The 16,562-nt window shown below is 39.6% G+C and overlaps 1 protein-coding gene across 4 annotated transcripts in view; it reads right to left on the bottom strand.

Moving 5' to 3' along the window:
* Positions 1-2,787: 2,787 nt before the first annotated feature.
* The window catches only part of LOC106875313 (uncharacterized), a 38,897-nt gene continuing 25,122 nt past the window's right edge, over positions 2,788-16,562 (bottom strand). For 3 of the 4 annotated variants that reach the window (XM_052977321.2, XM_014923401.3, XM_052977320.2), the window contains 11 exons: positions 13,075-13,181; positions 12,311-12,428; positions 8,960-9,013; positions 8,498-8,675; positions 6,876-7,581; positions 5,750-6,338; positions 5,168-5,228; positions 4,841-4,966; positions 4,353-4,528; positions 3,677-3,775; positions 2,788-3,113 (listed from right to left, as the gene is read on the bottom strand). In XM_052977321.2, coding sequence (XP_052833281.1) covers positions 2,931-3,113; positions 3,677-3,775; positions 4,353-4,528; positions 4,841-4,966; positions 5,168-5,228; positions 5,750-6,338; positions 6,876-7,581; positions 8,498-8,675; positions 8,960-9,013; positions 12,311-12,428; positions 13,075-13,181 — 2,397 coding nt within the window. In that variant the 3' untranslated portion in view covers positions 2,788-2,930. Of the gene's footprint in view, positions 3,114-3,676; positions 3,776-4,352; positions 4,529-4,840; positions 4,967-5,167; positions 5,229-5,749; positions 6,339-6,875; positions 7,582-8,497; positions 8,676-8,959; positions 9,014-12,310; positions 12,429-13,074; positions 13,182-14,568; positions 14,688-16,562 lie in introns of those variants that run through there. The other variant, XM_052977322.2, reaches the window with a different exon arrangement.

Below are 16,562 nucleotides of genomic sequence, written 5' to 3'. Positions count from 1 at the left end.
AGACAATTGTACTTCAGAGCCAGAGGTGTTGGTATCGAAAGGGTTAAATGCTTATTCATGTTACAAAAACAGTTTTCTGTTTGGGTAGAATTTACCTTTTATGTCTGTGAACAGGCGTTGATATTGTATACCAGTGAAATACTGTGGTTGGTCCTATCCACTGTTCTCTTCTCCACAACAGAGATTGATAAAATAAGGTACCAGCTCAATATTGAGGTTGCGGTTATCAACTAACACTATCCCATCAAAAAATTGCTGGCCCTGCGCCTAAATAATAATAATAATAATAATTATTATTATTACTATTATTAAGGCGGCATGCAAGCTGGCTGAGCTTGTTAGCACGCCAGGTAAAATGCTTAGTGGCATTTCATTCATCCTTACATTCTAAGTTCAAATTCTGCTGAGGTCGACTTTGCCTTTTGTCCTTTCGGGGTCGATAAAATAAGTACCAGTTGAACACCGAGGTTGATGTGATTGACTGTCCCCCTCCCCACAAAATCCAGGCTTGGTGCCTATAGCAGAAAGGATTATTATTATTATTATTGTTATTCATCTTTTTGTTCTGAGTTCAAATTCTGCCGGTGTCGGTAAGTTATGTACCAGTTACACACTGGGGTCGATGTAATTGACTATTTCCCTTTCCCCAAAATTTCAGGCCTTGTGCCTATAGTAGAAGGGACTTATTATTATTATTACAACAATATTGTCTCTAAATATTCTACCCCTCCTTCCATCCTCTGCCACTTCTCTTCCTCCTCCCTTTCTCCCTCCTCCTCCTCCTGACTAATGATGTGATATAGTAACGAGACTTATGTACATAGAACTAAACCATTGACATTTAATTTAAAATTACTCTAGATGTTTTTTCTTTCCTTTTTTTTTTTTTTTTTGCATTTTTTTTTTTTTTTTTGGAAATTTTGAAATAAAAAAAAAAAAATTTTTTTGTGGTAAATTAAATTTTTGTTTATTAGTGTTTTTTTTAATGTATATTTTTTACTTGTTTCAGCCATTAGACTGTGGTCATGCTGGGGCACTGCAGGGAATAATTTTTAAGTCACACGAATTTACTCCAGTACTAATTTTTTAAAGCCTGGTGCTTATTCTATCAGTCTCTTTTTGCTGAGCTGCTTAGTTACAGGGACGTAAACACACCAGCACAGGTTGTCAAGCGATGGTGAGGGGACAAACACACACACACACACATACATAGATGGGTGTGTGTGTGTGTGTGTGCATATATATATATATGCTTCATTAAATTCCAATTTCTGGCCATTGTACTCAAGTGGCAAGCTAAATCTACCTCAAATACCATCTTGCAGTTCTGAAAAGGAAATGACACGCTACACACCTTCCTTCCAAGCACTGCTGTAAACAACGGATGTGAGCTAGAACGTTAAAACTTGGTGCACATGCACAGTAAAGTCCAAGGTCAGTCTGTGCCATGCGGCTTCCCTCTGCATGCCTCAGCTTCGTTACTATGGCAACAGTCTGGATACTTATTGATCAGACCTCGTACATCTCAAAGATGGGATGGTCACCGCTGGAACATCTTTGATCAGAGGTTTGCTGGATCAGGACTGACCTGGGGTTAAACAACAACAGAGATGGACACATTAGATAATGTAGTCCTAGATACACTGTGGCTCAATAAAAGATGGGATGGTCACTGCTGGAACATCTTTGATCAGAGGTTTGCTGGATCAGGACTGACCTGTGGTTAAACAATAACAGCAACAACAACAATGAAATTTATAGGTTTATACATGTATATGTAACAATTTAAAAAGAATTTATATGACCATCCAATCAAAATATTACACACATACAGGTATGTGTATATGTATGTGTGGGATGAGCTGTATACGTATATGTGTGTGTGTGAGTGTGTTTCATAGTTACTTTCGAGGATTTTAGCAATATTGGATTATGTCACATCAAGTGAGTATATATATGTGTGTATATATAATCTTTGAAGGTTTCAAAGCCTTTTCATTTGTCAGTTAATGCATGTATAATATATATATATATATATATATATATATATATATCTATATAAACGTGTGTATATATTTTATATATGTACATTCATATATTTATGCTTACTGCATATAGTGTTCATATTTGTTCATATATGTATGTTTATGTATCAATATACATATGTTCTATATGCATATGCTTGTGTATATGTGTATATATATATATATATATATATAGTTTGCTTTTCTGTAAAGTTAAGATCAACAAAAAAGTACTCCATCCGGTGAGAGAGAAATATTGTTTAACAGTTTCATACACTGGAGATATTATCTAGGCAGGTTTTTATAACATGCCTAGTATCTCCAAGCAATCCCAGGCTCTGAGCACATGGCCTAAACCATTGTATATATATTATACTACATGTTGCACATACATTATATCATACCTTGATACTGTGTAGACTAAGATCCCTATCCACAGGCTGCTGGTATTTATAGTGTTAAACACTTTCGGTATGCAAATTAGGGACTCCTTCATAGAGTAACTGCTGCATTTGTTGAGTATATAAACAGTTTGGCTGCTTGTTTCACCAGAGACTGTCAGATTGAAGTAGACGCCTCTGATGAGAAACCAATAAGGTTTCGTATAATAGATTAAGGATGTTCATCATTTTTTTCAGTCTGTGGAGAAATGGCTAAAATATGTCCTGTTTGTAATTATACCATATGTTATTTATATATCTGTACCGTGTGCTCAAAGCCTGTAGATTGCTTGGAGACACTACATGTATTATTAAAACCTGTCTAGAAAGCACCTCCAATGTATGAAACTATTAGTTCATAACTGTATAATGTGTACATTAAACAATATATATATATAAATATATGTATGTATTGTATGCATATATAACAAATAGTTTTCCAAATGATTCGAGATGTGTTTCTGTTTCATTTTGTAGTTTGTATTATGGGTTGTTTGATTGCAATGAGCATATCTTGGCTGGCTGCAGGGGTCCCTCCTGGGGTCATAATGCTTGACAGCTGTTGTTTACGGATCAAATTCAAGTTGATCTTTTGTTGAATTAATTCGCCTTTCAGGGCTTTCAGTTCAATTTCAGTCTGGTTTCTCAACTGTTAAAAACAAACAAAAAGAAATAGTTTATAATAATAATAATAATAATAATAGTAATAATAATTCATTCTTTTATTAGCCACAAGGGCTCACATAAAATAACATTAAAAGACATACAACAAAAAAGACAAAAACAGGAAGATACAATGGGTTTTACAATGTGTAAACAATATAAATAAGTTAAAAATTAAACAAATTAAACTCCCAATAGGGGAGGCGCTTTAAGGTCCTCGTGGAAATTCCCACAAAAGCCACGGGTACCTGAACAAAAGGGCAAGAGCCCTTATCCTTTTTTCTTTTTTTTTCTTTTTACAGGTGTATATTCAGAATTGGTCCTTTCACACTGGCCATTCTTCCAACATTCACCCCCACCTTTCAACAAACATCCCTCTCCATCCTCAACTTCCTTTCCAAGTGAAATTTGAAAAATTTGAAAAAAAAATGAATCTTGTGAAATTAATGTCCTAGAAAAATGTTGGAGATGAACACAAAGAACCTTTTGTACCTTCGTTAGACTTGAAAAGATAAAAAAACAAACTGGAAGCAAAGACAATAGTTTTACCTTTAGTTCAGCTGTCAGCTTCATCTTTGCATTATCAACTCGATGTTGTAAATCTTCTGTCTCGTGTTTCAGACGGCTCGCCTGGATAAGGATGTTGTTCTGGAAGAAAATTGGGTACGTTAATGGGTAGGCGGGTAAGTGGAGAGATTAATTCCTGGGCAGTGAAAATGAAAGAGTTGCAAAGAATATAAAATTCGGAATGGGTGACAGAACCAATATTAGTTCAAAACAGCTGGTTGTGTATCATACTTAAAGCAGATATGTTGTTGAATGCCTGATAAATTGTGGTATTCATCTTCAGATAACATCTCACGACATACAGTGTTAAAAAAAACACAGAAATATATTATTAACAGATTAAAATTACAATTATGCCTATGTAGGGAATGACATCAACAATGAGTAAAGTCAATACAGATGCATATAAGAAAATTGTATGTGCCAAAATTGTTGACAGAAAGGGCATCCAACTGCAAAAAATCCTCCTCAATAATCTCCGTCTGATCCAGGCCAGCATGGGAAAGTTGATATTAAAACAATGAAAAATATATATCATCATTTTAATGTTTACTTTCAGATGATGTTTATTGAGGCAAATTTTTTCTACAGCTGGATGCTCTTCCTGTCACCAACCCTTACCTGTTTCCAAGCAAGGTAATATTTCCCCTCCACTTACCTTCTCAGATGGTTTCTTAGTCGTTATCTTTGTCGGTTTCTCCTTCGCTGGTTCCAGAGAAGAAATATATTTACGATGTATCACATCCAGCTCGTGACGCAGTTTGTTGCATTGTTCTTCCAGGGGTGGCGTCTTCTTTTTCTCTTCGTAGTATTTTTTCTTCCAAATGTCCCTCGCTGGTCAATATAATAAACATTACAATGTCACTTACAATTATTATTGTTCTATTCATTATAAATATTATTATTATTATTATTATTATTATTAAGGCGGCAAGCTCGCAGAATCGTTAACATGCTGGGTGAAACACTTAGTGGTATTTCACCCGTCGCAATGTTCTGAGTTCAAATTCCAAGGCCGACTTTGCTTTTCAATCTTTCAGGGTCGATAAATAAAGTATCAGTTGTGTACTGGGGTCGGTCTTATCGACGGTCTCAATAGAAATATGGTAAGAAAAGGGTTAAGATTTGAGAAAGTACAGATCTTACCATGGTTTCTTCGGTTCTGTATTTTGGCCTGCAATGTTTTGGCCCGTTTCACTAATTCTTCTCTCTGCCGTTCCTTTGATTTCCGTTGTTCTCGAATCGATTCTAGCATCTCTTGGAGTTTTTCAGCTGCAGATGAGAGAATTCTGACAAGTCAACATATGAGCTTTCACAGACGTTACTACTACTACTACTAAAAAAAAATCATGTTGAGTTCAGTGGTCCAACGTATATATATATATATATATATTTGTGTATATATATATGTGTGTGTGTGTATATATATATATATATATATATATATATATATGTGTGTGTATCTATACTTACTCTCATTCTTTTGTTTTGATCGAGCAGTTTCAGGTTCGGCAGTTTTCTGAGCTGGGGTCAACTAGAAGAAGAGAAAGAATACGTATATAAATACAAGAAAAAAACAAACCCACAAAATAAAGTGAGAGGTAATATTTATTCCCACTTAAACATGGATGTTAGAACAAGCTATACTGTGGTGGGTGCCGCAAGAGAAGCTCTCATCATAGCTTTTGGTGTAAAATGCATAAAATGTGGGGAGATAAATCCTCATCAACTCTGGTGCTGTGACCCGTAGATCACGTGATTTCGACCTTCCTTTGTTTCATCGATGAGGGAGGCTCGACTGCTTAGAGATAAGAGCAACTCACCTCCCTGCTAGCAATATATAGAAAACCAGAATGATATATAGTTTCCTGTAGGCCATCTTTTTATACCAAGACAAAACAATGTACATGATAACATTTCCAATCAATTAAGATCAGAAGCCATGAGAGCCACTGCCTAGTACTGCATCCGGGCATTTATTTATTTATTTATCATTATTATTATTATTATTATTATTATCATCATCATCATCATCATTAAGCGTAGGCTACTTACAGATTGTCCCTTTTTGGAAGTGGTTTCAGTATCTGGTTCCGGCCGGAAGCTGTTCTCATTCCGTGAATCTCTTTCGGTGTTATTCTCTGCCAATTCTGCTTCCTCTTCTTCTTCCCCGTCTCCAACTCCATCTTCAGCTTCTTCTCCCTTTACCTCCTCTGCTTTCTCCTCCCCGTTCTCTTCTTTCTCGTTATCCCCGTCCTCCCCTTCCTCTTCTCCCTCCTCCCCTCGCTCTTTCCCTTTCCCTTTCCCAGTTTCTGCCTTGTTCTTTTTCCGCGGGGACAGACGTTCTCCCTGTTGACCCTCCCCTGGCCCCTCTCCATCATCGCCACCCTCTTCCTGCTGCAGCTTTTCCTGAACTCCCTTCGTGAGCCCCAATTCCAAATTCTGTTGTTCGTTGTCCAACCTCTCCCATCTCTCTTGTTCCTCCTGTTCCCGCTTCAGTTTCTCTCTGGCCCTCAATTCTCGTAAGCGTTTCTCATCAGTTGGGTTATGTCTCACTTCATCCTCCTCCCCTTCTTTGCCGTCTGTCATGGTTCTTGTGTCACTTGTTGTGTTGCCCTCAGGTTTAGGCTTTTCTTTGGATCGTCTACAAAAGAAAAAATACGATGAAGACATCACAAGTAATGATGCAAGAGTTGCAAACAAGTGTCATTGTCCGATAAACAAGAATGTTTGTTTCCAGACTTCCTGGAAGAATTTGGGAAGGTTTTAATTTTACTTGGAAACAGGTGAGGGTTGTTAACTGATATATGGTGATGATGATGATGATGATGGTAGTGGTAGTGATGGTGGCGATATTGATGCTTATTGTGGTGATAATAGTAACGATGGCGATGACGACAATGATTATGATGAGGATGATGATGGTGATGACAATGATGATGATGATGATGACGACAATGATGATGGTGATGATGGTGGTGGTGGTGATGATGGTGATGATAATGATGATGGTGGTGATGATGATGATGATGATGGTAGTGGTAGTGATGGTGGTGATATTGATGCTTATGGTGGTGATGATAGTAACGATGGTGATGACAACGACGACGATGATGATGATGATGATGATGACGAGGATGATGATGGTGATGACAATGATAGCATTTCCATCTCTTCTTACCTTGTGGAACGTTGGGAAAGATCAGCAGGTAAAGAAGCTCTTGTGTTTGGACTTCGACTCTGCCGGGTGTCGCCGTTGTCGTTGCTGTTGTTGTCGTCGTAATCCTTGTTGTTGTTGTTGCTGTTGTTGTTGTTGTTTTTGTTGTTGTTGTAGCGTGCTCGTCGGTTCGAATTGCGAGGGGATCGACTCATGGGGAGCATCACCATGTCGTTGATGAGATACGGATAGGAGTGAATGTAGGGGGAGCGGAAGTGGGGATGGGAGAAGTGGGGAGGCTCAGAGTAAGAGTGAATCGCAGGCAGAACATCGTCATCGTCATCGTCATCATCATTGTCATCATCATCATCGTCGTCGTTGCCAGCAACATTTCGTGACACCGGGTCGCTCCTCGGCACTGACCTTGCAGGAATGCGGCGCTGACGGCGACGCCGCCGATTGTTGCGGTGTGTCGGTGAGAGTGACAGCGATGGCGGCGAGTATAATTTGGTTCCCATGGCAACTTCTTCTAAGTAATAGTTTGAATCGTTCACAAGTTTGGACCCCAACTGGTACGTAGGGGAACCTAAGTAGGTATCTGAATTTGAGTTTGAGGATGGGTCAAGTGGGGTTGGATTGATGTGTTTCAGATTCTGATGTGGTGGTCCCACTCGGACAAGTCTCTGCAATTTCTCTGATGTCTGCAGAAATGGCAAATGGTAATTGTTCCCTAAAAAGAGGAAAAACAGTAAAAATAAACAAAATATTAAATAAAAATAAAGTTACCTTAACCATTATCGTTATTTATCAAGATAACATACAAAAACAAAGGCAGAATGAATCATGAGGATAAATTACTCAGACCTGCCATCTGCATGGAAAAAAGAACAGTTGAGTTACTGGTAATATGTTTCATGCAGAGAACAGTATATATTAAATCACTGTAGTGAATGAATTTGGTAGATAGAAACGAAAAAAGATATACAGCCAAAGGTTGGTCATATACACCAAGATAACTTTGAAGGATCAAAAATTCCATGTGAGATACCCCAGGATTTAGAAAGATACATGCTACCATAGGTTAATGGATCTAAGAAATGCAACTTATGTACAGCTAAAAAATTGTATATCCTTCTTCAATTTAAGAATTCCACTGCACTACTGAATTCCAGATCAGAAATTTTTAGCAAATACAAACATATGGGCAAATTTCTCTTGGTGAATTGAAGGACTCCACTCTCTCCAGATTGGGTGGCTGTATCACAGACTTTGGACTCTTCTCTGTTCATTCATTCTACAACTAGCTTTATTATAGGTTTATGGTCAAAGATGTCCAAGGCATGTTGTTCTTGGTACTTGACATGACACAAACTGCACAGATCGATGCAACACAATCAGATGCACAGAATCCTACCCATAACGGACAGTTGCAGGATGGGTCAAAATGACCATCATAGTGAATAAAGACTAGCGACAAATCTATCTTCCCATTTCCTTCATCAATCATTATTATCTCAACTAATACTGTGGAATTCAACAGAAATATAATCCAACCATTTAAAACTCACAACACAGATTAAGAACTCACAACAGAGTAATAACACCACCACCAACAACAACAACAGTGTTGAAATCAATCTAATTACCATTTCCTGGTTTACTGTTGCCATTCTGGTATCTGAACTTCCCTCCTGTCACATGATCATTGTTGCTGCTGCTTCTCTGGTCAGAAGACATCAATATGCTGTTGGATGCACTGCTATCACTCCCCCTGATCGATGTCTCAATGATGTACACCTCGTTGCCGTATTTCTGCGAGGAATTCTGAAATAACAAAATACAATAAACTGTACTCAGTCATCAGACCGCAGTCATGCTGCAGCACTGCCTCAAAAAATTTTCAATCGAATGAATCGACTCCAGGACTTGCTGTTGTTTTAAGCCTGACGCTTATTTCTATCGGACACTTTTGCCGAACTGCTAAGTTACAGGGATGTAAATACACCAACACTGGTTGTCAAGCAGTGATGGTGGGACAAAGGCAGATGCAAAGACGCATGCACACATACACACACACACACACACACACACACACACACACTACTTACCAGTTGAGGGAGGAAGTGTTTCGCCTTCAGTCGAAGTTCTTGGTGTTGTTTCACCTGCAACAGAGAATAGAGGTGTTAGTAGTAGTAGTAGTAGTAGTAGTAGTAGTAGTGACAGTGGTGCTGGTGGTGGTGGTGGTGGTGGTGGTGGTGGTGGTGATGGTGGTGGTTGTAGTGGTAGTAGTAGAGGAGGCGCTGGTGGTGGTAGTAGTAGTACTAGTAGTGGTAGTGGTAGAGGTAGTAGTAAAAGTAGTAGTGGTGGTGGTGGTGGTAGTAGTATTAGGTGGTAGTAGTAGTAGTAGTAGTAGTAGAAGTAGTAGTAGAAGTAGTAGTAGAAGTAGTAGTAGAAGTAGTAGTATTAGCAGCAGCAGTAGTGGAGGTGGTAATAGTAGTAGTTGTGGTGATGGTGGTGGTATTAGTGGTAGTAGCGGTGTTGGTGGTGGTGGGGGTTGTTATGTTGGTATACATGCGTTGCATTTCGACCGGCGTGCTAACAATTCTGCCACCTCGCCACCCTTTATATATATATATATATATATATATATATATATATATATATATATATATATATACACACACACATATATGTATGTATATTATATATACATGCCTATAAGTCATGTCTCAGCTTGAAAGAAGTTGAGAAAGAGAGAGGGAGAGAGAAGGAGTTGAGGTATTTAGTCATGGATAATATATTGCGTGAGGTGGGGGGAGATGGAGGAGGTGTCTGGAAAGTGAAAGGGGTTAGAGATGGAAGGAAGAAGAGAGGGGGGAGGGGGAGGAGAGAGAAAATGAGAGGAGAGAGAAAGAGGGAGGTTGAGAGGAGAAAGAGTGAAGGAAGAAGAGAGGAGGGAAATTGAGAAAGAGAGAGAGAAAGAAGGAAAGAGATGGAGGGAGAGGGAGAAGGAGAGAGAGAAAAAGAGAGAATGAGAGAGAGAAGGAGGGAGAGAAGGAGAGAGAAAGAAAGAGAGGAGAGAGAGAGAAGGAGAGAGAAAGAAAGAGAGGTGAGAGAGAGAAAAGGAGAGAGAAAGAAAGAGAGGTGAGAGAGAGAAAGAGAGATCAATTTAAGGATAAATCAATAGAAAATGTTGTCAAAACAAACATGCAGAGAATTTTTGTTGTCCACATTGCAGGGGTGTGTGTATATTTTTTAATGGATTTTTCTTTTACTTGTTTCAGCCATTAGACTGTGTGTGGCCAAAAAGACGGGTCATTCGTGGCTTTCTTTCCTCAGTCAAGTCTCTGATGTCACGACCATTTCGGACAGTAATACTTGAGATGGTTCGATCTGGTTGCCCCCAAAAAAGTCTAAGCTAAGAGCATTAGACCCCTTTGTAAGAAAGCTAGCGAATGTGTACAGCAACAAAGACAAAACAAACAAACAAAAAACGGAGAACATGGTACACAATTACGAATACAAACAAGAAGAAATAACAACAGGCGTCTTTCGACAGAGAACGAATCGAATCGAGCTGGCGTGTATGAAGTGAAAGCCTAAAGGCAGGAACATATATCATTTTCGCCATGATAGATCGCTGACCACTACATTTATATTTTTTATCTCCTTGTTTCTTTCCGTGTTACTTTCAGTTGAAGAGCGTAGGCTCGAAACGTCAAAGACTTTCTCTATTCCCGAGCGTTAAACTAATACATCCATTTGTTGTTTACACCACCTGTCTTCGTCTGTTGTTGTTTTTTTTCGTAAATTCTTCCGTAAATTCTTCGAAACGCCGGTGTTAAAACGGGGGTAGCTGATGAAGGAAAATGTTCTCTATGTGGCTTGTGTGTTTTCTTGTCTACGTTTTGTTTGCAATGTCCTGTACCCAGATATGCACCTATACATACAGGTGGATGTCGGTATGTACATACCTGTACGTATATATGCATATACTCATTTACTATTTGTTTATATATATATATATATATATATATATATATATATATATATATATATTTGTTTTGCAACATTTTTTATGTGAAATCGTGTGTTGAAACAGATGTTGTTGTACTTGGGGATGGTCATATTGCCAGTTTAGCCAATAAAAACACACGCACTGTATATTTGGTGTTAATTTGCTTCAGCTTTATATTACATTACATTACATTAATCCTATTTCGGCCAGAGTTCTTTCGTCACACTTCTGTGACCTCATCAGTGGTCCTTTGCTTAGAGAGAGAGAGAGAGATTGACAGACAGACAGATAAATAGATAGATAGATGGATAGATAGATAGATAGATAGATAGATAGATAGATAGATAGATAGACAGAGAGGTGTTTTGTGAATGCAGTACTGACAATGGAGACTGCTAACTTGAAAGTTATAGCTGCCATTGATAATAGATATTACACACACATTTATGTGTGTGTGTGTATGTGTTTGTGTGTGTGTGTGTGTATTTACTGGGCTTATTGCATTTAATAGACGTTTATTAATGATCGATGAAGTATTGACGAAGGCAATCCCTTGCTAATCAGAAAATGTGGACACCTGGGGGTGGGGGGAAGCGTGTTTGATCTTTGCTGTAGAATAACAATGGTGGGGCGGGAATCAATGTTTAATTTATCAATATCCATCTGCTGCTGCTGCCTCTATTACCACCACGACGACGACGACCACCAGCACCAACATTACCACATGGGCCAACACCACATGGGCCAACACCACATCCGCCATCATCATTACCACCACCAATAATAATAATAATAATAATAATAATAATGGTTTCAGTTTTTGCAACAAGGGCAGCAATTTTTGTGGGGTGGGGAGGGCATGAGTTGATTACATCGACTACCACTGTTCGACTGGTACTTATTTAATCGACCCCAAAAAGATGAAAGGCAAAGTCGACCTCGGCGGAATTTGAACTCAGAACGTAAAGACAGATGAAATACAGGTGAGCGTTTCGCCGAGGCTTGCTAACGGTTCTGCCAGCTCACCGCCTTAACAACAACAACAACAACAAAAACAACAGCCATAAGAAGAAGAAAGAGGAGGAGGAGGAGGAGGAGGAGGAGGAGGAGGAGGAGGAGGAGAAGAAGAAGAAGAAGAAGAAGAAGAAGAAGAAGAAGAAGAAAGAGGAGAAGGAGGAGGAGGAGAAAGGAGGAGGAGAAAGAGGAGGAGAAAGAGGAGGAGGAGGGGAGGAGGAGGAGGAGGAGGAGGAGAAGGAGAAGAAGAAGAAGAAGAAGAAGAAGAAGAAGAAGAAGAAGAAGAAGAAGAAAAAGAAGAAAAAGAAGAATCCTTTCATGGTGGTGGCAGTAGTGGTGGTGGTGTTGATGATGACGACCCCTTTCCCGTTTGTGTCTTTGACCAAATTTAATGAACGAACGCGTGGCCGTGTATTCTGTTGCTTACCTTTGTCAGGCATCGGCCAACACTCTTGAGAAAGACGTATTCCTGTGGCAGGTTCGGAGAATTCAGTTGGATTTCAATCTCTTCCCTCAAATCGTAAACTCTCGACTCCGGATGGATCCTGTTCAAAGGAAAGGAAAGAAAAAAACAAGAGGAAATGTAGTAGTAGTAGTAGTGATGGTGGTAGTGGTGGTGGTGGTGGTGGTGGTGGTGGTGGTGGTAGCAACAGCAGCAGCATGCAGTAGTGGTGGTGGTAATTATCATTATTATTATTTTTTTTAAATCATTATTATTATCATTGTTATTATTATTAAGAAGGCTTAATGGATAAAGGCATTCCACCTAGACGTTCTCAGTTTAATCTCAGACAAAACATTCAGGTGAAATCACAAGACACCTGAAGAAGGCTGGAACATAAAAAAGCCGAAACGTTATGAAAGCGGCAATCATGATGGTGACACCAGTCTGGCTAATATATAATATCTAAATTGCTCATCTCATAAATATAGAATTGTATTCTCCAATCGGTCCAGAGCCGACATAAGACATCAATGCAAGGTTATAAACCTTGAAAATTCGTTCTGACTCTGCCTATGAGTATAGTGTAGTGGATAAAGGTGTTGGTTAATGCAGTGAAATCACCTAGGAGTTCTGAGTTCAATTCCAGTGAATTTGGTAGCCAGCAACAGAAAGGATTTTGTCAGCTTGAAACTATAGTAGAAGATACTCGGGTAGACAGATAGGTAGATAGATGAATTTATAGTTACCGGATGAAACCCAAGGAGATACTTTCGGACACATCCTCATTGTCCATGTTGTTGTATTTGTCTCGCCACATCTCCGACGGGACCAAGTAGATATGGAGATCAATCATCTGGAATAAACAAGATTAAAGACTGAAGGAAAGAGATGGGGAATATCACAGGTGGTGGTCATGGTGGTCACGCTGATGATGATGATGATGATGGTAGTGGTGGTGATGATAGTGTTGTTGTTGTTGGTGGTAGTAGTGGCCACCACCACTACCTTGCTAATCAACAAGCCTGAAACGAAGTTGCATAAACAGGACAAACAATTATGTCTGTCTAATGAACCTAAAGCATTTAATTAATTTAAAAACTAAACTCAATTAGTTATAAATATATCATCATCACCATCATCACCATCATCATCATCATCACCGCCACCACCACCATCATCATCATCATTGTCATCATTTTTATGTCCAATTTTCCATGCTTTCAGGGATCAAATAGAATATATTGAGGCAGGTTGTTTCTCTACAGCTGGGTGCCCTTCCTGTTGCTAACCCTCACCCTTTTTTCAAGTAAGGTAATAATATTTCCTCCATGCCCAGACATGTTTTTCACAGAAGATTGGGAAAGAACAACACCACTTGTATGACAGGGATGCTTATTTACGTGTATCAGTATCATACAATGTCAAGACAGTGGTATACACAACCATATCCCGTTCATTAAGGTGACGGACTCAAAAGACCCTCAGAAAGCATCGGCAGAAAGCTCAGGAGACATCTGAACAGAGAAGGAATGGACTTGATGGATCATCCTCAGCAAGCTGGGTTGCCCACAAACATTCACAACCCTGGTCAAGTTCTTCTACAACACCATGAAGGGACAACACGAAATCCTTCTAGTGGGGACTACACGAACTCCTACATCTCTAAAGGAGTCAAACAGGGTTGTGTCCTCCCCCCAGTGCTCTTCAACTTGTTCTTCACGCGGGTCCTCCTCCTCGCTGTGAAGAAACCCGACCTGGGCGTACTCATTAAGTACCAAAGTGATGGCTCTGCATTCGACCTCCGCCACTTGTCTGCCAAAGCGAAGACCAGGAAAAGCTCATCCTCGAAGCCCTCTTCGCAGACGTCTGTGCTCTCATGGGTCACAAGGAAAACCACCTCCAGATCATCGTCAATCGCTTCGCCGAGGCATCCAGACTCTTCAGCCTGACCACCAGCCTTGGGAGGACGGAGGTCCTGCTCCAGGCAGCCCCAAAGGCAACAAGACCTAAGCCAACAATCTCCATTGATGGGACTGAGCTGAACTGTGTCTCTGAGAGATGTCCAAACAGCAGATGCATTGATTACATGATAAGCACACAAAAGCTTCTATATTTCACACACACACACACACGCACACATGAATATATATGTACATGTATATATGTGTATGTGTGTGTGTGTAAATATGTATGTATATGTGTATATATATATATTAATTAATAAATCGTATAGTATAGACCTGGTAGTTTACTGGTAAAGCATGTCCACTTTCTCAGTGTTCGTTGGTTATTTAGTTAACAAGAAAGATGGAAGATGGAAGATACGAGAATGTTTATTGATTACTATAATTTTTTCGACCCATCAACCATCGATCCCCCTCGCGGGGATACTGAATATCTGGCTTAGGTGTACATGTCGGTGTAGATGTGTCTCTTCAGGTGATTACAACACGTCTCTCATTAATATAATGTCTATTGCACAAGATTTCTTCTCGGTATTTGTATCCAAATTAAGGGATAGAGCTTCATTATTATAAAAGATCAATAACAAATACCAGATGCAAAAAGAAACAAATACACAATACATTGAAAAAAAGATTAGATATAACCGTTAGTAGGTATGGATGTAATCACCCGAGGAGATACATCTACATCGAGTGATATGCCTAAACCAGTTGTATAGTACCCCACCCGTGAAGGATCGATGCTAGATAGTTCGAAACAATTGTAGTGGTCAACGAACTTTCTTTATGTATCAAAGACAAGGAAGGTCTCAGCGCAAGGTGGCTGGAACACTTCAGCCAGGTCTCAACCACCCTTCCATCGTCGACCAGGCAGCCCTACGGCAGATCGCCCAGCAGCTAATCCAGGAAGATCAGGACCTCCCGCCTAGCGAAGAAGAGATACAGACCACCATTAAATAGATGACCTGCGGCAAAGCACCAGGAAGGGATGGAACACCTGCTGAACTGTTCAAGTCGCTTGGACCCACAGCCTTCAACACCTTTCATGACATCCTCTTGACCATCTGGGACCAGGAAGACAACCCAAGAGATCTGCGAGACGCCACCATAGTCGCTCCATACAAAAACAAAGGAGCCAGGACAGACTGTGGCAACTACATAGGGATCTCATTTCTCTTTATAGCAGGCAAGATCCTCCTCAACAGACTCATCTCCAACATCTCCAAGAGGCAACCTGCCCGAGGCAACCTGCCCGAGGCAACCTGCCCGAGGCAACCTGCCCGAGGCCCAGTGTGGTTTCCCGCCCTGGCTGCAGCACCATAGACATGGTGTTTGCTGTGCAACAAGTGTTGACTTTACCTTTCATCCTTTCGGGGTCGATAAATTAAGTACCAGTTGCGTACTAGGATCAATCTAATCGACTAGCCCCCTTCTTCAAAAAATTTTCAAGGCCTTGTGCCTAGAATAGAAACGATTATTATATACATCTGTCAGGCTGGCAGAATGGTTAGCACGCCAGTCAAAATGTTTAGCGGCATTGTATCTTGTCTTTACATTCTCAAGTTCAAATTCTGCAGGGGTCGACTTTGCCTTTCATCCTCCTAAGATCGATAAAATAAGTACCAGTTGAGCACCGGGGTCGATGTACTCAACTTATCCCCTCCCTCCAAATTGATAGCCTTGTGCCAAAATTCAAAAGCATTATTTTAGACAATTGTATACACGATGGTCACTCCCATCGATTTCATTGTATGAATGTTTGAAAGAGAGAATTTAAAAAAGACAAAAGGAGCTTCTTCAGTAACACACCTCTCCAATTCAAAGAAATGCAATGAAGAAAAATGTGATGAACATGGAAAATATATACGAAATAAATGATGTTTCTGTTTTACATTTTAGTATAAAATATTTTAAAATGGATGAATCTTTCTAATTTGTTTTTTGCATACATCATTTATTTTGTATATATTTTCCATTTTCAGAACTCTTTTCTTCGTTGGATTTGATTTATAATAATTGTTTCTGAAAAAGCGCCAGACAAAGGATTAAAGATAAAAGAAGCTACATCGATTTGTAACGAAGTCATGAATGTAATTTGAGGCCAGGAATGGATTTTGCTATAAAGACACAATAGGGATAGGACAATGGCGATTTTAGTTTTGCCTGGGGCTGGACAAATGTGTCTGTTGATTGCAGAATATAATTATTTTATTGTTCGTCTTCTTCAGCTCAAATTGTTTTGATGCCTCATGACACATTCTACATCATGC

This window comes from Octopus bimaculoides, chromosome 28, assembly GCF_046866305.1.
Source record: "Octopus bimaculoides isolate indiv1 chromosome 28, ASM4686630v1, whole genome shotgun sequence".
Lineage (NCBI taxonomy): Eukaryota > Metazoa > Mollusca > Cephalopoda > Octopoda > Octopodidae > Octopus > Octopus bimaculoides.
The sequence above is the reverse complement of the archived record's forward strand: the minus strand, read 5'-3'. Positions and strand labels throughout refer to the sequence as shown.